The following is a 23,022-nucleotide window of genomic DNA, read 5'->3' as shown; positions in this document are numbered from 1 at the left end:
GGTGCTGTGTACTGGGGGCTGGAACTTTGCAGCAGATTTAAACCTTCTGGCAGATAAAGGTGAAACAAATCATGAGAGCCAGTCTGTCTAGAAAACTGTCCACAAAGTTACCGTTTATAAAAATGGAGCTTTTTGGCAGGATCTAAACACTGTTCTTCCTTTTCAGCCCTCACACATCCACAGACATTCCCAACTTGGATCCTCCTCCCATACTCCTGTTCTATAGGTATCTCTGTGTAGCTCTGAGTATAACAGCCAAGAAGTGTCTAACTGCATGTGAAAACTGGGTAGAAATGTAAACTATTAAAAAGCAAGCAAGTCTAATCACCAACACACTTGGTTTGAAAAACACCTGTCATTTCTGTTACCAATATACAAAACCTACTAAAACAAACACGCATCAGCAGGGGTAGATGTGTATGGTTTCTCAGGCTGAGAAAGAACTACCAAGTGACCTGCCAAGCTTATCAGGTGTTACCATTGAGTTTCTCTTGTTTATTTGAAAAGGAATTGCAATAATTCCGAGAGACTTTATCCCCAGGGGCCAGTTCCACTGAAGTATTCTATGACATTTTACTGACGGAATCTAGAACGAATAATACAGGAAAGAAGCAGGATCCACCTCCAAAGAATTTCCAAGAATACAGATGCTCATTGCTGACCACCCTCAGGGCAATGGGGTAAAATTTGACAGTAATGCTTAGAAAATTTTATACCGTAACACTAAGGGACTAGAAGGCTGTTACAGAATACCCTGACCGCTGATAGACAGGCAACTACAAACAGGCACAATGCTAACATGTTTCCACCCAAAGTAGACGTTTATGCCATGACCACACTCTCTTTCATGGTCTCAATTTGTATTTGCATTTGTAGTATGCTTAACATAGCGGTGTGGTTGTGCCACTTGCTCCCTTTGCTCAGAGCAAAAAGCTGTATCCCAGTCAGCTTAGAAAAACAACTTTCAGTCAAGACCCAGAGGACTCACTGATTTAAAACGCACATCCACAAGGGACTGAGTTGGGTCCTCACTTGCCCCCATTCCACCCAATTAAATAGGAAAGCACATAAAAAAATAAATATATAGCCTTTGTAAATGTCATCACTGTGTTTGTACAAACAAATGGCTTTTACACTTGAAAATATACCTCTCTTCTCTCTCATCAGAAAAAAAGATTCAGGACTTTGGAGTGCAATGGGCTGATATTCCTTTAATTTCACACAGATATAGCTTCTGGTTTAATAACAACACGTCTAAGAAAACCATATATAGTAAAATATATTATAGCATAATAATATTGAAATACTACATTATGTACTCTTATAAAAAAAGACTTATGACTCTCCTGATAAAGCAGAAATTAAATGAAAGGTTAAAGACAAGTGTCCAGCATTTGAAAAAAATTGCAAGATTCCATGTTATAATAACAGTCTAATCAAAAAATGTATTAAAGTAAACGTAGTCTAATATAAGTGCACTGCCATTGCAGTTCTTCATCCACAAACTTCAAAGGAGTTAACAATTCACTTAAAAATGTAAATTTTCCAATGCAAGTGCATATTTAAATTAAGACACACGAGCACTGGGGTTTCTAAACAATAATTATATTACACTAACTGAGTTTTAATGGAGAGTGATTCAGTATATACTTTTTTTAAACTGTTTACATGTTTAACAATCAGCAGGATACCATGTATCTAAAACATTCTCTGTTATTTCAAAGTCCTGTTAGAACTTGTGTAACTCTGACTGTCATAAAAATGTCAAATCCAATCTAATTCAAGATAGGTCAGAAGAAATAGACATTGTTATTTTACAGCTGACAATCTGTTTTGTAATGTAATCAGTAATTTATAAAGTCTCTGATTTTGCACATCCTCTTTCATATATAACTGACATCTGGGTTATTTTTTTTTCTTAAGAGTAAGTAATTCACTTTTTCAGAAAATCAGGTGCTTCTGAAGTGGAATTAAAAAACCAAGACAGCAAAAATACAAGAATCAGTTCTGAAAACTAGTTACAAGCTCAGTGCTCCCAGCAATCCTGGCTTACTGCTGCCTATTCCAGGTCAATCTAGTTAAACGCACAGGGCATATCTGCAACTATTCCTAGAATTTAACCATTTCTAAACATTAGCTATGAACAAATGCACTCCAAATACATCTCTACAGATTATTAGTGGTATTTGTGCCTTTCTATCTTCCTAGAAATAGGTAAGGATTATGTCGTAATAACCAATTTAGCAATACTTGCCAGATGTTCCTGAGTGAGAAGGCTATCACCTCTCTATTAACAATTCTTTCTGCTGTTCCTTGCTTTTCCATGAATCAAAACGTAACTTCATAGTCACTTTAACTTTATAAGTCACTTATGTTCTTGAACCAAAGAAAAGACCAAGGACAAAAGAACTGACAAATTGCATTTATATCAGTTGTGGGGTTTGTAATATTAAAAAACCTACGCAAAATCATATTCCACGTTAAGCGAAGATGATAAATGAAAATGTGAGTGACTAAAAAAACACACTCCTGGTACCTATTTCTGCTTGGAGCAGCTGCCCAGTGGCAGCTGGCTCTGAAGCTTGTCTCTGGGTTTTGCCCAAGCTGTGGATCTTGGAGACCAAGGCTTGAATTTTATTGTGCCTCTGCTTTAAAATAGCTACAACGGTTCAAGGTCTGATCTTCCCAAAGATTTAAAGATGGAGCTAGGTGGCCAATTGTCTAATCTCTAAGTGGTTGTAAGGTAAACTGTATTCCACCTGAGACCTGCAATTCCCAGTCATTAGCCATTGCAGCAGACCTGTCATGAAGCATATGATGTGTTATACTCTTCTTGTATTTTATTCCTCAGCTGAGCTTCTAGTTATCCCTTCCTGAATTCTTCAGCAATTTAAAAAAAACCAAAGCCACCTAACTTTCAGGTAAGAAAATCAGTGTGTAGTTCTTGGAATTTCTAGGACTCATCTGAATCACAGCAAGGACAAGAGGCATTAAGGCTCACTGCAGAGCCATATTCAGACTTTATCTCTAGAAACAGTGAGATATCTGTAGCAGGATAAGATTTACGAGCAGTTAGCTCATCTGTTTGATTCACTTCATCCTTAATCCCATAAAATCATAAAGAAGGAGCAAATTCCTCTTTTTGTAAGCCATCTCACCGGATATAAAACCTCTCTTCTTCAGGGTCGTGACTTTTAGTATCTCAGTGGTACCTGAAAGCCGAACAGCTCTTTCATACTTTGAGCAGTGGTTGCCAGGACAGCTCAAACAGTTCCAAATACAACCCTTGTTACATTGTGTGCTGGCAAGCCTTTATTTTTTGCCTTGTTGTCTGTCTTGTGCTGCTTTAATTTTCACTTTCTCTTTGGCTTATGTTTATCTCTGTCATTCTGCATGTGACCTTTGTGCTGTGTAACCAAACGCCTGCTGGTTATCTGCTATGCTGGTTTAGTACCATGAAATGACACATCTCATTTATGCTAAATGCTCCATTGCTTTTACTGTGTTGCATAAATGAAACAAAAAAAAAAAAGAGGAGGAAGGGATGGATCTTAGATCCAAAACTACCTGAAATGCACTCCTAACATGCTTTTGATGATGTTTGTCTAGGATAAAAGACACCAGGCACTGTTCGGCTGAAAAAGTAGAATAACCTTTCCTGTACTACATTTGCTAACTATCTGAAACCAATGATAAAGCATAAATGCGCAGTGTGCAAAGGATGAATGGTCTCAGCATTTTGCAGACTCACAAACGTTGCTGCTTTAATGTGTAATACACCCATCTCTTGTTAAGAGCATAATGCATTTCACAGTCACAGATGTGCTTGACAAGTTACAGAAATCTATGGTTAAATGCAAACTCATACTGTGCTTGAGCTATTTCATGTTTCAATGTTCATCTTCTGTTTGCCATGTCTTAATATTAACCTCTTGTTTGTGATTAAGCAGTCCCTGAGACAGATCAAACTGCAGACAAGTGTTGGTCTGATCCTTTATTCCTGTTATAATTATTAAGGGTTTATGTGCCAGAAAAAGTCTTTTGCTAATCTCCCTTTAAAACTTTCCAGCATTGGTGGGTATAAATCTGTATCTTCGGGGTTTTTTATCTTAAAAAAAAAGAAAAAAAAAAAAAGAAAAAAAGAAGTGAAGTGAAGGCCAGACCCAGCTCTCTCAACTCCACACTGCCAACTCAGGAAAGAGAGGAGGGAACCAGGTAGCATGCCTCTTGTATGGTGACCCCATCACAGATTTAACAGCAGAGCATCGTAAGCAGAAGAAGGTGCGCGGGTCCCAGAATATCCTGTTATTCCTCCGCCTTCTGCACATAATTTACTGGAACAGGCCACCATAGCTGAGCTGTCTCCTCCTCTGGCCACCCTGTATGAAGGCCACAGTCTCCACAACTAACACAAGAGTGCTTCAAAATTACTACCTGCACTGCAGGCTCTGAACACCTAACTGTGGTAAGGGGTATCAGGAACTCGTGAAACAGCTGAGCAGCTGTCCTTCATCCCAGCCAAGTCACAGAATCATAGAATGGTTTGGGGCGGAAAGGACCTTGAAGATCATCTAGTTCCAAGCTCCCCTGCCCCCGTGGGCAGGGACACCCCCCACTACACCAGGTTGCTCAAAGCCTCATTCAACCTGGCCTTGAACACTTCCAGGGATGGGGCATCCACAACTTCTCTGGGTAACCTGTTCCAGTGCCTCACCACCATCACAGTGAAGAATTTCTTTCTTACATTTAATCAAAATCTACCCTCTTTCAATTTAAAGCCATTGCCCCTTATCCTATCGCTCCACGCCCTTGTAAAAAGTCCCTCTCGAGCTTTCTTGTAGGCACTCTTTAGGTACTGGAAGGCTGTCATCTGCAAACAAATCGATCCTTCTTACCTTTTTGTCCAACACAAGGAAAGTTTAACTGCTGACCTGTTGGACCAAATGAACAGTCTATAGTCTGCTTAAGAATGAATTTTGCTTGAAGACTTACGGAAAGTCAGCAGAAAAAAAAAAAAAACAAAAAACAGTCTTTGCTGGCTGACAAGAGAAACATGAAGAGGTTACACATGCCCCAAGGAGGCCAGTACAGAAAGCGGCCACATGGCCAGAAAGGGCTGGACGCTACTGTAACACCTAGAGAAAAAAGTTACCGACTTCAGCCTTGAAAAGCAGCATCCTGCAAAGAGGCCTGACAGCAGGAGCTGGGGAGGGTAGAAGGAAAATGTGTTTCATGGCAGTTCCTGAGCTGAAAAATGATGATGAAACTGAAATAGAAAAGGTCTATTAAATCATGACTTAGGAGGTTCAGAAATTTTTTTAAGGCCTGAGTTCACGAAGGCCTAATTTTGGATGCCTGAAAGTTCAAAGTTTCAGATTTTGATTTGTTTTGGTGTGGTTTTTTTCAATCAACTGCAAATTATACTAAATATTTAACATTTGTTAAATTAAAGAATGTTTGCAGTGGTTTGAAAATAAACTATCACCAATTTTCACAGAAATTATCTTACTAAAATTGTGGTTACTTACTGAGGCCAAATTCAGCTTTCATTTACATTCTCTCATCTCCACTGTCATCAGGGAAAAAGTAGTCTGAGTGTTGAAGGAGCAGTCCATTCAAGTATTAATTTGGATATTTATACATATAGCCTATAATTACGCAAAATACTGTAATCTGATTTAACATGTTCTACAGGTGCCAGGAAAATAACTTACAGTAGTTATTGCATTATGAAACTGAATTTTTAAAAAGCCACATCTTATTAAAAGCATGTTAAAAGCTTGCCTAAATCCTAATAACATACATGTCTCAGGGATTTTCAATACCCACAGGACAAATTATTTTCTAAAATACTTCAACTTATAAAACCACCAGATTTCCCATTCCATCTTTTTCATATCTTATCTGTAATTACTTGGGACACAGAAGACTGTACAATTTCTGGACTTGTGCAGCTGCAAAAGTCAGTGGTATAACCCAGAACAGTTATATTTACCTAATTATGAGTACTAAGTTACAAAGCCATAACGATCTCCAGACATAAATCAGATGCAAGAGAAATACAATCCTGAAATGCGTATCATCTTTTATTTTTGTTCATCATATCTTTCCCCTAAATCATTCCTAAATTCATTCCAATATTCAGAAGGATTTTCTATTTTGAGGATAAATACCATGACTCAGAGAAACAAGAAGCCACAAACAACAGCCAAAAAAAAATAAATCTCTGGCATCTTGACTACCTCCCAGGTTGCTGCATTATTAGAATACACTTAAATGATGGAGCAGAATCAGTAACAGTCACACAGCAAACAGCTCCTTAGACTCATGGAGAAATTAACTACTTCCGCAAATGCTAGGAAAACTTAAGGGGCAGGTCAGATTAAGACGATCTCAGTGTAGGTGTCTACCTCTATGTGTTTACATGGTGGCTAGGTCTTGAAGCGCCCACTTTATCCAGCAGATGCAAGACTTAAGTTTCCTAAACACGGGCTTCCAGAGCTCTTTGAGATATCCTGCCATATGCCAACTGGCCTCCAGCTGTAGGTCTAGAAGAGCATGGGTCTCTCATAGATCTGGTGTCTCATCAGAGAACTCCACATGCACATCCTGGATACTCTAGCACAGCTCAGACGTCACTCAAACGTCACCTGTCTTTAAGAAACTGAATCAAAAGCCCTGGAGATTTAGTTAGTGCAATCAACGTATCCTGAACAGCAATGTTTCACACCCTGAAGTACAGACATAAGAAGAAAGTTGGCTGATCATCTAGAACATCTGAGACACTTAAAACTATTGGAGACATCTACATGAGGACAGCAGATACACCACAGGACTGGAGGAAACTTGCTTCCCACTGCGTATCCTACTGGATACGATGTGTCATCTCAGAGCACACTAAGCACCCATGCTGGACAACTGAATAGCTCAGTAGGTACTCTAGGCACCTACTGCGAGTGATCTGAATTTCTCCACCAACCTTACTCACTGCATTGACTAGCCCTCCAGGCGTCAAACCTACTGCTAAACATGTTTACCACCATTTAAGATGCCTCTCGTCAGAAGACAGTGGGTTTCCCATAAGAACTACATCATCTCTCATATTCAATGTGGGTGTCTCAAATCTCCAACAATGCTGATGTTTATGTTTAGTTAAATGGAGTGAGCGTCTAGTAGCTGGTTAGTTGACTCACCCTCTAGGCTATACTAGCTGTACACTCAAGATTATCAGATTATAGGGACAATTTAGATACTTAATGCGTATGAACATAGCTCCCTATAAGCACTTGGATTTAGCACCTTAACTTCAAACTGAATCTCATCATAACTTTCCCAATATCTATAGGATTACTCCACACATAATCACAGTTATTGACATGAAGCTTCTTCCCTTTGTGAGGATTCTGCTGTTAGACTTTTCTGTTCAGATTTTTCCTTCATTCAAAATCTACGTGAAGCCAAAAAAAATTTTGTGAGGTGTAAGTACATACACTCTTCTGAGCTTCCTTACACATTCTGAACCCAAATCAGTCATATATTTCAAAAGAAACAGTGTGCAGGGAAATGCCAGGGTAGCACAGATCAGCACAGAGGGTGTCTCTTACATCACCATTCAGTGCACGTCCTGTAGCCATTAATAGCAAAACACAGAAATTTTTTTTTTTAAATCCTGTTCTTCAGTTATTTCATATTACTAATGAAGCTTAATATTTAGTCCAAGAATAATTATTCATTCTTAAGATTATTTTAACACTGATATTTTTTTAAAGATGTTATTTTGAAAAAAATAAAAGCTGACAGATTTGCAAGATCTGAAATGTATTGGTAGAGATTTAGTTGTTAGTTACTGAGGTCAGGACAGAGGGAAGTGTTTCAGCTACAAATGAAAAGCTTCTACATATTTCATGTGGAGCTGGCTACCTTACAGGGTAAAATCCTTGTAACTTATTTAGGTGAGCTTGTGTGACTTTATAGAAACGTTTTTCCTTCTCATCACTTCTTACAGCTATAGCTAGTAACAATAACTTTCAACACTTTTCATAAGCACCCAAAATCGTGTCACAAGTCCTGCGCTTCAGCTAGTGAGAAAAACTAACAATTTCATCCTGCAAAAACTTGTTCATTAGGTTCAAAAAGATAAAACATATATCAAGTAAAGGTAAATTCCCACTAAGAGCTTCTACTAGTAAGATTTTTAATAAATCTTTTTTTCTTAAAACACTGCAACATTCAATCACTGCCTATTCTCTGGGTCGTGCTTAAATATACTTAAGCCCAAACTTCTTCCTCTGTATAACCATGTGGGAGCAAAGACTGACATGACCCAGGGGAGCTGAGGAACTTCAGGTCCTCACTAGTGGTGAGCAATTAGTGGTTTCTTCTTTACATTGTGCACTGGCCTGGACTAAGTCGTGCACCCTGTTTAGACCAGGACCACATTGGCCCTTTTTATTTCTTCAATTCCTCACGAGGATTTGCAGAAAGGCAAACTAGATCCTAGCAGCCTTTTTGTTTGGGTTTGTGATTTTTTTTTTAAGAAGCTTTTTTTCCAGTCATAAACCCAGTACAGGATATTCCTAAGTGAATCATGCTTTTTCTGGATGATCATGTAATTTTCTGATCATTTAAAATGCTTGCACAGCAGGGAGTTTATCGCTAACAATGCTGCAGTCACTAAACGGGAATTATCTGCCATCAGAATTACATCATCTACAGTCACAGCCATTGTGAAAGACTCATTTTGAGGAGCAATTTAACACCACACACTGTAAGGCTGCATTATACTGTACACAATCCCACCAGTGTATAACAACCAGAGTGCCACCTAGCGTGACCCGCACTACCATCACTGAGGCTAAAAACGCTGAAGCATTAGGGACTGCTGGAAAAGGCTGAGAGTAGTGCTTGTGAACATACTCAGATCAGTAGAGAAACTCAGATCCAGAATGAAAAAAGATTTTAAAAAGTTTTCCCTATATTTTAATACTCATCAAAAGAAGTCTGTAGAATAAAACAAGACCGGTTTGTCCAAACACTGGAAGGAATACATCAACTATTGTATTTAATAATGTTCAAAACAAATTATTTTTATCTCACTCCACAGACAGGAAATCAGCAAACAAATACCACCTTCAGATTCAGTTCACATCATGAAATAAGATACACCATCAAAACCTTCAAATACACTTTAGAAAAGAGATACAATCTATATTTTTGCACAGCATATATAGAGTCTTAAGTTGGCACATTCATCATAACTGTATGCAAGAACCTGATCCAAAACATACTGTCAAGCAAAACTAGACTTACCTGAAAGTGCAAAATTATGGTCCATATCAACCCCAAAGTCAATTTGGGATTTCCATCTGTTATGTCATCATTTCTGATGTTAACCAGTTTCACCTGCCGTTGTGGAAAGAAAATACAGACCAAATTGAAATAAATATGCCACAAATACACACTGCACTACAAAGGATGCATAATTCACTTCCTAAGACTACTCTTTTGGCTTTTTAATTCTCAGAAGCAGAAAGGAAATGCATTCTGGCTGTAAGCGGCCCACCAGGAATCACCCTCTCCCATCCACACCGAGCTGAGAAGATGCCTCAGCTGTCACTACACCGGCAGATCTGCTCCCCGTGCCAAATACCCTTCACCTTGGTCCATGTCAGATGGGGAAGGTACGATAGAGAGGGAAAGGATAACAAGAATACGATGATCTGTAACTGTGGTGTATCAGTCTCACAGGGCAATGCTGAAACCTGGAAGCCACCACTGCCTTTCTTCCTCCCCACACTCTCCTGCACCAAAGCAAGAATTCAGCAGCAGGAGAACTGGCCTGCTAAAACACTTTCTGGCTTGATAAAACCAGGAATTTAGTATCACATTTAAATAACCAATGGCTTAATAATGACAACAACTATTATTGCTTCTGCTGCTCTACTCGATCACAGAGCTAGACACATGAAATGGTTAACAGGATTAAAACAAAGGCTAAGATTTTAGTCACCCCAACAAACTCACATCTTGAGTGAGTTCAGTAATTCTATTTTCTTTGTCATATTTTATTATTATATTTCATTTCCATATACATATTATGTATCCATATAGCCTAGCAATTAAAGATGACTCAGCTAAAAGACATGCTTATGTTAGAGTTGCATGCACGTGCTTTTTAACATATACGCTGTTATTAACGCTGAACAAGCAAAGGCATGTCCTCCTCTTGATCTGCAGACACAATCTTAACTATTAGAATTAAAAAAAAAAAAAAAAACAAACCCAAAACAATCAAAAACACTCTCTCTGGAAGAAAGAGAATTATTCCACAGTTCAAAAAAGAAATTATAAACAAAACTAAATGTTTTCCTCCCACCACATTACAAAAACTGTTTGTGTTTGGCAAAACTCTACAAGACAGTCAAATAAGCCTTATCTTTTTTTTTTTCTTTGTTTTTTTCCCTTGTTTTTTTCCCAAGTCAGGCTTCAAAATTATCAATAAATAGGATCTCTCTGCCTTACAATCACAATAAAGCATTGTATTTGGAGGTTACACAGTCAACCTGAGCAAGTCACCTCCTCAATATAGTTCGGAAACACCTAACAGGGGGCTGAAACTAATCAAAGGCAAGTCCCACTGGCAACTTGCCAAGACGACCAAAGCCCATTTTGTACAGTAGAGTACAGCCATCTTCATGAAACGGTGAGGCTAAAGAGAGCACAAAGATCCTCAGATCGCAATCGACAGTTGCCGTTCCCAACAGCACGCACACGTTCATAAACATAAGGATGACCTGATGCTGCATCTCCTGCGCTTTAAGACGCACGGGCTGTCGTGCATAAATAAAGCATGGTGCAGCACATGTCCGGAGGTCTCGCTCCACAAAAACGCCACCATGACTGTCGTTTCCAGCAGCCATTCATTTACTTCATAGCGTACTTGTTCAATGGCTCACTTAGGTTAACAGGCAAAGTTGGCTTTGGACACAGCGAAGCGGGATTGAGCTCTCGGTACACACACATCACTCTGATCCGAAACATAGTTTGCACTTTCACTCACAATACAAAAAGCAATCTGTTTTTATAACCTAATTAAGTATCTGTCCATGGTTTGCTTCCTCCTATTTTTTCAAACCTTTTAAGTAGCAAATAAAACTAAGAAAAAAAAAACTTTAAAAAAAAACCAACCAATTGGAAAGCAGATTTCCAGTGCCAACTCATTTGGATAGGGTGGATAGGGAGACACAGTTTTTCCTTCCATCCATGTTTTGGACATTTTTTTAATATTGCCACTTTGCAAAGGGAGAAAGCAAGGATCCTGTAAGTGTTTAAAAGAAATTTAAAAGCAGAAAGAAACTCACAGCAGTGGAAAACTGTCAAGCAGTGTGGGTTTCAAGTGTTTGGCTTCAAGGAGATACAGGTGATATTAAGCCTGAATCTTCCCCAGCCTGGGTTACTGATGCCTTTCTAGGGCACCAGCTTTGCTGTCATCAGGATCAAAGCTTGAGAAAGCTTTCCCAAAACAAATATAGTCAAAACGAGGAACTCTCACAAAACGTTCTGATTTCTTTGAATCTCCACTTTGCACTAACTGTACCAATTAATGTCTGAGCAGCATGAAAGATAGTTAAATCCACTATAAGCAACTCCTGAGTCTCTCACTCATCATTTTCTCCTCTTTAACGTCATATATTACACAGAGTGTGTTGATATTATTGCTCAGACAAGGGTGGTGTAAAGTTACCTTTGCCATATCTCTCAACCATTTCAAGCATAAGATCAAGACAGGCCTAAACCAGCAGCTGTTATACAACATGCATAAAAGACCAAGCAGGAGATATTTTTTATTTATTGGCTACAGGTGACAAAATTTTCATTGACCTTTTTAATAAAATTTTCACCATACCTGGCGTTTTTTCAAATAGTCAAGTGCAATTTGGACGTTCTGGAGTCTGTGAAAACGCATCCGACCTTTTTCTCGGGGCTAAAATGGGAAAACAATAGTTGTGAGTTTTTTCTCCTCAGACAAAAGAACAAATAGTCTGATTTAAAAGATACCATGTAAAATATGTGAAACCCTACAGTTTTAATAAAGTCAATAACTTTAGTGGAAAAGTGTGCTTTAACAATTTCATTCTTTTTTTAAACTGCAGTTGAAATTTTTTAGCACAGTGGATGGCAAGAGAGATCAGTGGTCCCAAACTGCAACTTTGATTCATGCAGGCTGATAGCTGTTTCCCAGTAAAGTACTATTTAGGCCAAGAGGGCTCTCAAAAAGGCCCTACATCAATCTACCTACAGAAACCAAACTGTAATAAAGCAAAATATAAGTAATGTCATGGACCTTTATGTTGCTCTGGTAAACTCTATGATGGAAAATCTTAACTCTGTGTGCAACTTTATGATTTAACATTTTTTATTTATAGTATGCCTGCATAATCATTACGATATCAATACATATAAGTATATAACAAAGATAATACCTTCCTACAAACAGAATAATAAAACATATACAGCCCTAGGATGCAAGTTTAAACTCTTGACTTGGGTAGAACATTATAAAGCGTGGAAAAAACCTAACAAGTCACTCTTCTCAAAACAAAGTCAAAACTAGCAAGAAGAAACTGTAAAATAAGCATGAGTGGTGTGTTAATGGAAAAATGGCAAAATCGCATGCAGTTAGTGTAAAATCATCAAGAAGAAGAATCACACAGAAAAAGCATACTTTACTTAGCTGTCACAGATCAGCAATGGGAAAGCAGTTAAATTTCTATCGCCATCATAATATCCAAATCCTTCTATTCTTCTTATTTCAGATTTTTCACAAACTTTCACAGCAATAAACTGAAGCTGACTGTAATTGCTAGGCATCAGCCATGAACATGAGTACTTCCTCAGACAGTCACTGCGAAACACACAGATACAAGCCCAAGCCTTCCTCAACTGCCTTTCTTTTTTTTGCTTTTACCCCTGTGCAGTATCAGATGCTTGCAAAAAGGAAACATGGGAAAATGCAGTTGAATAAGAAGCATAAACCAAAACACAAAGAATTTTAATTTCCATTATAGAACCTTCAAATTAGCCCCTTGTTTTTCACACCAACAGCCCCGGATCAAGCTCTGCAGCCCTCGCTACTAAGTAGCTTTCCTGGAGGAACAAAGGACTGCAGACATGGAACTGGGTTTTCCACAACACACAGGGTAAAATAAATCCCCAACTATATGTTAAGGTACAGCATCTCAGAGGGGAAATATTTTTTAACACGTACAGCTAAAATGCAGCGGTTTGAGTTCTGTTACGCACCAGAAAAAAAGCACACAAATTCCACTGAAATCACAACTGCGGCGCTACACGCGGGGAGCCAAGAAGGCACTCGGGCCCTACGACAGCAAGTTGCTTTAGCAAACACTAATAATGCGAGGTCTACAAAGGCATGACACAGCTCACTTGGACTAACAAGCGCTCGGTATTTTATACTTTATAAGTAAATATTTCCCTTCTGAATAGTTCAGATAACAGTGAAACGATAATTCAGCATTTGTTGCCAATAAGATAAACCCTACAAACGACCTGTATACTTGGTACCCACGACACTACACAGAGCTGTCATGAACTTCTACTTTGCATATGTGCTTTGAAAAAAACAGTAACTATTACATTTGAAAAATTCTAAGAAATAGATCTGCACATCTAAATTACCTCATTTCAAAACATCCAATATTATGTCACATACACCGTGGGTGCAGTAGACTGATGCTTCTAATTAAGACAAATTAAGTTGTTCCATTGACTTTACTATGGAGAGCCTTCAAGCCTTTGTATAAATTACTTTTATATGGACAATATCGATTGCAAGTAAAAAAAACTTTGTTTAATGGAATTACGGTGTTTCCCTACTTGTTATTTTTAAAAGATAGTTCTGTAACATCTTGATAATGCTGTCCAGTACATATTTGCACCACGATTTTGTACAGTTTAATGAAGGAAAACAAATAGAATTCTTAAACCTTTGCCTTTTAGCTGTTCGCAAAAAGGCTGAATAAAAATTTGTTGTTTCCATACCTTCATTATAAACATAAGTATCCTGGTTTACCAATGTGAGTTCTTTTGTCCTTTCTACAGCACACTACTGCAGCACACCAAACTAAGAATTTACATTAGCAGACACCACACTTCAAACACTACATTAGTACAGTTATGGGGGTCGGCACCTACCCCCTTATCCTCATCCTCCACATCCTCATGCTGTTCATTTGCGCATGCTTCTGTTGAACTCACCAACCGTAAGGTCTTCAAAAAATCTCGCTCTCTTGGCTAATGAATATAACAGACAGGAGACAGGACAGCAAAGACACAAGACAGACCACAAATGAAAAGAAGAGCATGAAAAGAAGAACATAACGAAGAGAACAAATACCAAGCAAGGGAAGTAATGCTCACAAAGAAAGGAAATGACATCTGAGGAGTGTGTTAGACAATTTCAGGGACATTTTATCCTTGCTGTTTGTCAGTTACTCCCTTTAATGTGAGGGGTATTAAGCATCCAATACTTGTTAAACAAAAAACTGTAAAGAAAAGGGAAGAACAGAAGAAATAGCGCATTACTCTGGTAAGAAAAGAAGTCTCACTGACCACAAGAAATGAAGAGAACGGATTGCATTCCCCCACAGAATTCACGGTGGAGTATTTTCCCAACAGAAATACAACTTGTGTCTTTGGTATCAAGTCACAGATTACAGAAAATATCAAAGAAATCTCTAGCAGTCAATATGCAAAGAGTGAACAAACAGAGTAAATGTATATATAACAAACTGGAACCACTGCATTCTCATATAAAAGCTTACCAAGGTGTCTCCAGAAAGGACTTCTAGAAGTTCAATCAAGTTATGTCCATCTCTTAGGTCTTCATATAGGTCATTCACATGCTTTCGAACCTGCAAAGATAAATGCAAAAATAAAAATAAGATCCCCATTTATACCAGAGCATTCATGCTTCTATTAACACAGTTATATTTTAATATATACATGTACTTCAGATACACCTCAGTATAGCTTTTCAAACGTATTCACCTTCATGACAAATTTACAAATCCAACTTCCTTGTAACAAGCAAAATTCACATCTATGTCTGCACTCGCACAGTTCCACCGCATTTTATTTCGCAGTATGAAGTTACAGGTAGTGAATACATATAGCAATGCAAAATCAGTATCTGACAATTTAAACAATGTTAGATATCCACCTATTTTGACCTAAATAACAACCACTTACAGACAACACTATCTAGACCTAACGAATTGCAAAAAAAAACACGTACAGAGCAAAATCCTGTCTTGGCATACACATTATCCTCAGCACGCAAGTTCACTGGAGTCAGGCCAAAAGTTATCGCACTTTCTGGCCTTAATCTAATTACTAATTAAAGTATATTCCCCAACTAACAACATGTTTTTTCACCTCAGATCTCTCAATACCTAGAGAGCTTTCCCAATGGCTCACACATCCACCTTACACAACATACCAAAAAAATACATTAGGTTGATCTACTAAAGCCAAGGACGCGAACAACCCTTCCCACCAACCATGCCAGTGGCAGAGGTTACTGCAACCTACAGCTTAGCAACACTCTTACCACCAGCAGTCACCTATCCAGCCAATCTGCTCTTGTGGTGTCTCCTAATAGGTGGTCAAACTTTGCCAGCTGATCTCATTCAGCTAAACTGGGTTGAGGCCATTTGATAACCAGCAGACCATACAAGGCCAACCATGAGTAAGGGAGATGTAATGAGAAGAGAGAGAGCTGAAAACCCTAACTTTTCTGACAAGCACAACGAAGCTAGGAGATACCTGTTTGCAGACTAACTTCTTGTTTCTTAGCATTAGCTTACTTAGATAAAATATAATTTTATCTGAAATTTCTTTAACAACTGGAGAGAGATGGATTTGACAGATGGACCACTCAGTGGATAAGGAATTGGCTGGATGGTCACACTCAAAGAGTTGAAGTCAACAGCTCGATGTCCAAGTGGAGACCAGTGATGAGTGGTGTTCCTCAGGGGTCAGTACTGCAACAGGCACTGTTTAACATCTTTGTCAGTGACAGTGGGATCCAGTGCACTCTCAGCAAGTTTGCTGACAACACCAAGCTGTGTAGTGCAGTTGACATGCTGGAGGGAAGGGATGCCATTCAGAGGGACCTTGACAGGCTGGAGAGGTGGGCTTGTGAGAATCTAAGGAAGTTCAACATGGCCAAGTGTAAGGTCCTGCATACGGATCAGGGCAATCTCAAATATAGGCTGGGGGGAGAATGGATTGAGAGCAGTCCTGAGGAGACGGACTTGGAGGTGCTGGTTGATGAGAAGCTCAACATTGCAGCCCATAAAGTCAACCATATCCTGGGCTGCATCAAAAGAAGCACGGCAGCCAGAAGGTCGAGAGGAACAATCCTTCTCTTCTACTCTGCTCTCATGAGACCCCACCTGGAATACTGCGTTCAGCTCTGGGGCCCTCAACATAAGAAGGACATGGAGCTGTTGGAGCGAGTCCAGAGGAGGGCCACGAAGATGATTTGAGGGCTGGAGCGTCTCTCCTATGAAGACAGGCTGAGAGAGCTGGGGTTGTTCAACTTGGAGAAGAGAAGGCTCTGGGGAGACCTTCTAGCAGCCTTCGAGCACGAAAAGGAGGTCTTACAAGAAAGCTGGAGAGGGACTTTTTACAAGGGAGTGGAGTAAAGACCTTAAATTGAAAAAGAATGGATTTAGATTAGCTATAAGGAAGAAATTCTTCCCTCTGAGGGTGGTGAGGCACTGGAACAGGTTGCCCAGAGAAGTTGTAGATGTCCCATCCCCAGAAGTGTTCAAGGCCAGGTTGGATGAGGCTTTGAGCAATCTGGTGTAGTGGAGGGTGTCCCTGCCCATGGCAGGAGGGTTGGAACTAGATGATTTTAAAGTCCCTTCCAACTCAAACCATTCTATGATTTCAGCCAGCTGCTCTTTAAATGTGAAACAAAGGACTTCAATTCTCAGAAGCAGAGATTTTTTACATTGCCAGCCAGAGCAGAGGTTGAGGGCTTTCCACGTACAGTTTAACGTCAGTACCCTGGCGTTCCCATTGAGGCGCCAGATCAGAAACTTCCTAAGCTTCCAGAGGATAAAATATGACATCAGAAACTTCTTCTGAAGTTACCACCTCCACTGGAGACAAACTGTACTTCCAATATGAGGTCTATGAGACACTCCTCTGACTGCCAACATCTCTACGTGTCTGACAAGGACAGCAGGAACCGACCCAAATCTTCAACTGCATTCAAAGCTCTGTTTACCTGACCTTCAAGGGTCTTTCTAGATCCATCCTGTTGAATAAATAACTTTCTCCATACTGATGATTAGCTTCATAAATGCTTTTTAGTTCAGGTTTTCTTATTTCAACTTTTAAGCATGACATTACCATACAATCTGTTTTTACAGAGACCATCATCTTAATTGGAAAAAATATCTGAGCGTATTTATGCTTGTGCTGAAGGCGAGCCAGAACGAGACGTCTAGAAGACTGTTCCATAAGGAATTACAACTGATAATATTTTCCAAAACGTTTATACAGACTCACTCTACATACACAGTCAAGTTGTGCACATACCAGGGCTCTTGCACATATACATTCACAGCGCTCATTCACATACACAAAATAAAATAACTTTAATTCTAGTTTTGATTTAAAAGAACTCCTGTAAGATATTAATTTTATAAAATTCCAAGAGAAAAATTGTCTTGTAATATTGAAGTACTGTTGAGCTGAACAAAGAAACAAAACAGATGTTCTCCTACTGTATCTGTGGGGAAAAAAGAGGGAAGCCATGAAGATACCATTAAAATCCCTCATACAATATTTGATTATGCTAAATGCTTAAAAGATGAAAAGCACAAGGGCCTTTAATTTTTAACCCAAAACAACTGTTACTTTTTATTTTTCTGTTCAAAGAACTATGCCAAACTGAGTGCTAAGCTCTTTCCAACAAAAGAAGGCTTTTTTTTTTTTTTTTTACATTAAAACCCTGTGAGAAGGTTCCCCGTGCCTCCCTGCCCCTCTAGCCAGGACATGTCATGCTCCACTCAGGAGTGCAGAATCCCAAGCCGGGGCAGATCGACAGAGCAGGCTGGTGGCCAGAGTCATGGGAGGACGTCAGGTTAAGGACAGAGGAAAGGGGTGTACATCTAAAAGACACTGCACCAGCACATCTCAAGAACTGTCTGTGCAGCACCAAGTCAATGCCCACACTCTTTTCAGCATAGAACTCATGGGAGTTGCCCAACATGCACCTAATTGTGATGATGCAAAAACATACCGTTTCTAATATGTCTGCTTTTATTTTCCATTAGATGCAAGATAATTTTGTTCTCCTGGTGGTCCATCTCTCACAACACACATTTGTTGACCTTCTATTTGGTTCTTAAACTCTGAGGTTTCCAAAGTATTACAGAGACAACCATCTTCCCCAACTTATCTTTCTAGAAATCACAGATGCTTCAGAGATGAACTCATACTGTGTATGAAGAAAGTGGCATAGAGCTGTCAAAACAGGAAAACCAGCAGTACGCCTTAGATGTCTGTCTTAGTTCTGCCATTGGCTGACAATTACTGGGAGGATTAATTATTTAGGACATACTACATTGGGATGCTGGTACAGGACAACATAATAAGGAAATTCCAATATCCTGAGCAGCAGATGTACACCTAAAAAGGTGTATATGAGCAACTGATGTGCAGCAAGCACGTTCACTCAAAGCAGCAGATCACTTCTTATAAAAGGAGCACCCTGTGCTTATTATGAGATCCCACACTGCCACTTGAGAAAAGCTTGCAAAAATCATCTCTCTTAACTATCACTTGGGCAGGTCCCATCTCTCAACATACATAATGAATTCTTCGATCTTTAAACACACAAGAAACAAATATTACTACTTCATCGCTGTTTTGCGAACACATTCAGACTCCTTCAGAACATGCAGTACCACAAGTACTAGATGCAGATGGGGTTTCCTGGATGGATCTGTGTGATCTGCTGAGCCCCATGGCATTTCATTAAGAGTTCTTGTGGCTTTTCAATAAAATAATTGAACTGTCAGCGCTACATTTTGCAAGGTCCACATGCAAAGTAGGCTATGTGCTGCCTCAGGCAACTTTTTGCGATACACCCATGTGAGTGTGGCAGTTGATAATTTGGGCATGAGAAAAGATTCTTTAAGGAAGACATGGGAGATGCTGAGGGGCATCTAACAAAACTTTAAAAAGTGAAGCAAAATGGTTTCACCAGTCAAAAGGAGACAGGGAGAATTTAAGGCACTGTTTCAGAGGTGACTCATCTTCTGATCTTCATCTTCTGGTATGGATTCTATGAAGTTTGTGGCAAGGAAAGCTCCATCCCCCTTGTTATGAGCATGAGATGTTTCATATCATACTTTCCCAGTAAGTTTAAGCTTTGCAGTCTAGTGCCTGGGGGAATCTGCACCACCACTAGCAAAAAACAGCTTTTAAAACTGTAGTAGTCACAGAGTTGCAATCTCATCCCCAGAACCCAGCACGTTAGGCACTAGACAGATGAAGACTGTAAAGACGGCTGCTACCTCCAAAAGCCAGCAATCTAATACCCCGCATAACTGGCATAGCTTTACCATACTGTTCAGCTGACACATCTGGTTGTCCTTACAATCAAGTTATTATCAGTTCCAACCTCACGTACCATTTTGCTTCTGCAGTTAAAGACCCTGGCTCATCGGGCTTGGCTTCCTCCTCCGTGGGCTGCTGTCACAGAAAATCTGTCACCACTGCCTTCAGCCTGCCTGGTTCTCGTTTCCATCAACAGAAAACGAAGCCCGGATTCAGCTGCCTGGGCACACACCTATAGGGCTGGTTTATGTTTATGTTTAAGGAGTATGCCACTTGGCCTCCACCTGCTTTTCCAGAATGACTAAGGTTTGCCCAAGTCCTGCTAGCCAGCCCCCCGCTCCCAGGCATCTGTCCTTGAATACCCTTACGCATCTCCAACAGCCCTAGATGTCCATACTCAGGGAACTGAATCTGCACCTAGTGATCTCTATTTTTGCCATGGGTCAACAGCAAAGGACAAGCCACCTTCCATAGCAAGCCCGTTTCTTACAATTTTTCTTGATATTATTAGTTGCATTGTACTGATATAGGAACAAAAATCTATAGCTCTACACGATAAAACCACAAGCTGCTTATGCTCGTATGAATAAAAGGGGAAGGACTGTCTCTTCTGTTTCTGCAAGCAAAACTAGCTTGGTCTTGAAGAAGACACAAGATGCGTAGGCGGAGTACAGTAGGAAAGTCACTCTAACACTGCCACGCTGCCATGAAAACACAGAAGAATCACCCCCTTTTGCTTATCGACAAGTAAATCTGGCAGAAAAATAGGGTTGTGGTCCTTTCTGTGCACACCCAGCATACATGCAAGAAGGAGACCTCCCATTCGTGTCTTGGTACAACATATTCCAGACTAGCACCTGAAACACAAGGGATCATGTTCTTGACTGAGATAATGCAAGGAGTGGAAACAAACATTCAGGTGCTGCAGAATCCAGAGTCAAGGCCAAAGAGGCAGGAAAGAGTATATAATCAGATCAGGCAGGAATAACTAAAAGGAATTCCCATGTACCGGAGACCACCGGGAACTGCCTGAGGGAGGTGAGGCAACCGCTGCAGCCCTGGCAGGCTGCGGGGCTGGGAAACAAGGCAAGTTTTGTGCTCATATGCCTGCAAACTTATCCATTTTCACAGGATAAGGAAACTATTGTAATGGAGTAGCTTTCTTAAAACATCAGGATTCTCCTTATTTATGTTATAATTAACCTGAATCAACTGCTAAGAGAACATGTCAAACCAGACCTTTTCTTACAGTTTCCAGAACAGTCAAAAACTAGAATCAAATCTGAATCATGTTTATTTTGAAAAACTGATGTTCAGCTGACAAGTCTTTACAAAACCAGTGTCATCCCCAGGCACTATCAAGAATTATAATATTACAGATCCAACAGAGGCTTTTCAGACCACATATAGCCTGGGAAAGTCTTTTCAAGTGCCTTTCTCTTCGATTCTGGAAGCAAAGTTAATTAAATGCCCGGCACAGACATAAAGCATTATTGCTTTTCCAAAGGAAAATGGGATAAGACTCAGAAGTTAGAACTGTAACGGGTGTGTTTGGGAAAAAAGGGTCAGGCCTTAATTACCACTGAGGTCACCGATAACTCCAAACAACAGCTGGCACAAGGCCATCGTGAGCTTCACAATAAACTTCAAATTTATTCTTTACGAACCTGATTCAATGCCATGGAAAAAGATCCCTTAAGACTCCCATTCACTTCCGCTACAATAAAATGTTTTTATCCAAGATCATAGACACAGACAGTTAAGAGCTCCTATAATTACACTATTCCACAGAAAATATCATCAGCATTCGGTCCGCTGAAAAACTGCTGTGGCCACTGCATGAGATTCTGACATCCTGAGGAGTTTCTCTTGTGTTTTCAGCTTCCTAAAAATGTATTTAAGCTTGTTTTTAAAAGATAAATTGTATTAAATGCTGTAATCATGAGGAAGTAGTTTTCTGTAAGTTTTGAAAATTTGTGTGCTTTAGTATTTTCACCCTTGAAAATTAAGGAATCACACTGGCAGGTCTAACTGCATGAAAATAAATCAATCTATGCCATGAATAAAGTATAAAAAAACCCTCTCATGCGAAAAGTTTTATTTATGTACAAAAGCAAAGGTTTGCTATGCCAACACCCGCAGCATGATTTATGACACATTCGAAAATTCTGAACAAGTTGTAACAAGATCCTTGACAAATGCAGCACGTAACTGTCAAAATATCAGATTTGTAAAAATATTCCCACATGACTGACTTGTCAAGAAAGGCTGCTTCCTCAAACGTCTTCGAGACTACTTATTTTTGCTTTACAGGTCTCAGATTCCCCCACGTAAAGCAGACAGGGGTTGCTCCATACGCAGCAGAGTCGCTCCACCTTGGGTAATTTCCACCCCAACGGGCTGCGAGGCGCAGCAAGGTGCTGAGCATCATGGCCAACCTGATGTCAAGCCAAGACACCAGGGAGCTGAAGCGGTTACATGCAGATTGACATCCTCCCCCCTGAATCTCTTATGTTCTTTAATCTCCTTACTTTAAACTCAAAACTTATTTCTAGGAAAAAACAAACAAACAAACAAAACAAACCACACACAAAAAAACCACACAACAAAACCAAACTGTAAATACACACCCTGGTCATGATTTTTGTACTGAACCCTGTAATAAACTGCATCCATCCTGTTAAAGATAACCAGGCCCAGAAGTTCTGGTGGAATGCTGGGCTGCACATGGTGCTGCTCCTCTGCCCCCCAGCAGGCACTCGCACTCTGGCGCTGGACACCCACCACCCAGGATACCCCAACCTGCTCCCTCCAGCCCAACAGCAGAGGGCCTGAGCCAGGGCCAGTGGTGAGATGGCACAAGGAAAAAAAACTTGTGCCCAGTCTCTTCTGTGCACCCGTTCACTTGCAAGCAAAGCCTGGTGAATCCAGGTTTGGGTCCAGTGGTCCAAAACTCACTTTCACTCTTTTCTTTTGCTTGTCAGTCTGATAATCCCCTCCGCAGGAAACATTTCTTGCAGTTCACTGAAAATCAATCGTTCTTTGTGTCATACTCAGGAGTAATTTTCTAGCTGTTTGGCTTCGGATATTAATTTTCCCAAATGGCAGGCATGGCTCATGCTACTCCATTTCATAAAATCTCTTTGCCATTTCAAATACTTATTCCTAAGTCACCTTCGAACAAGTCTCCCATACAAAGCGAGTTCACCACCCCGATCTTTCTTTGTAACAGATATTTTCTAACTGAAGATTCATCCTTGACTGCATCCTTGGACTCATCCTTCACTTTCTCATCTGGCCAATGCTCTGCACTCTGTTAACGCAAGAACTTTGTGATTTGAACACCCTCTGCGTGTCCCA

General features: G+C 39.9%; 1 protein-coding gene across 1 annotated transcript in view; it reads right to left on the bottom strand.

The window, feature by feature from the left end:
• Positions 1 to 23,022, bottom strand: part of DST (dystonin) — a 316,005-nt gene that overhangs the window by 180,615 nt on the left and 112,368 nt on the right. Inside the window, 4 exon segments of the mRNA XM_086608314.1 lie at positions 9,310 to 9,402; positions 11,906 to 11,983; positions 14,215 to 14,313; positions 14,844 to 14,933. Coding sequence (XP_086464440.1) covers positions 9,310 to 9,402; positions 11,906 to 11,983; positions 14,215 to 14,313; positions 14,844 to 14,933 — 360 coding nt within the window.

Source organism: Tauraco erythrolophus, chromosome 2, assembly GCF_009769465.1.
Source record: "Tauraco erythrolophus isolate bTauEry1 chromosome 2, bTauEry1.pri, whole genome shotgun sequence".
Lineage (NCBI taxonomy): Eukaryota > Metazoa > Chordata > Aves > Musophagiformes > Musophagidae > Tauraco > Tauraco erythrolophus.
This window is presented reverse-complemented; position numbering and strand designations above follow the sequence as displayed.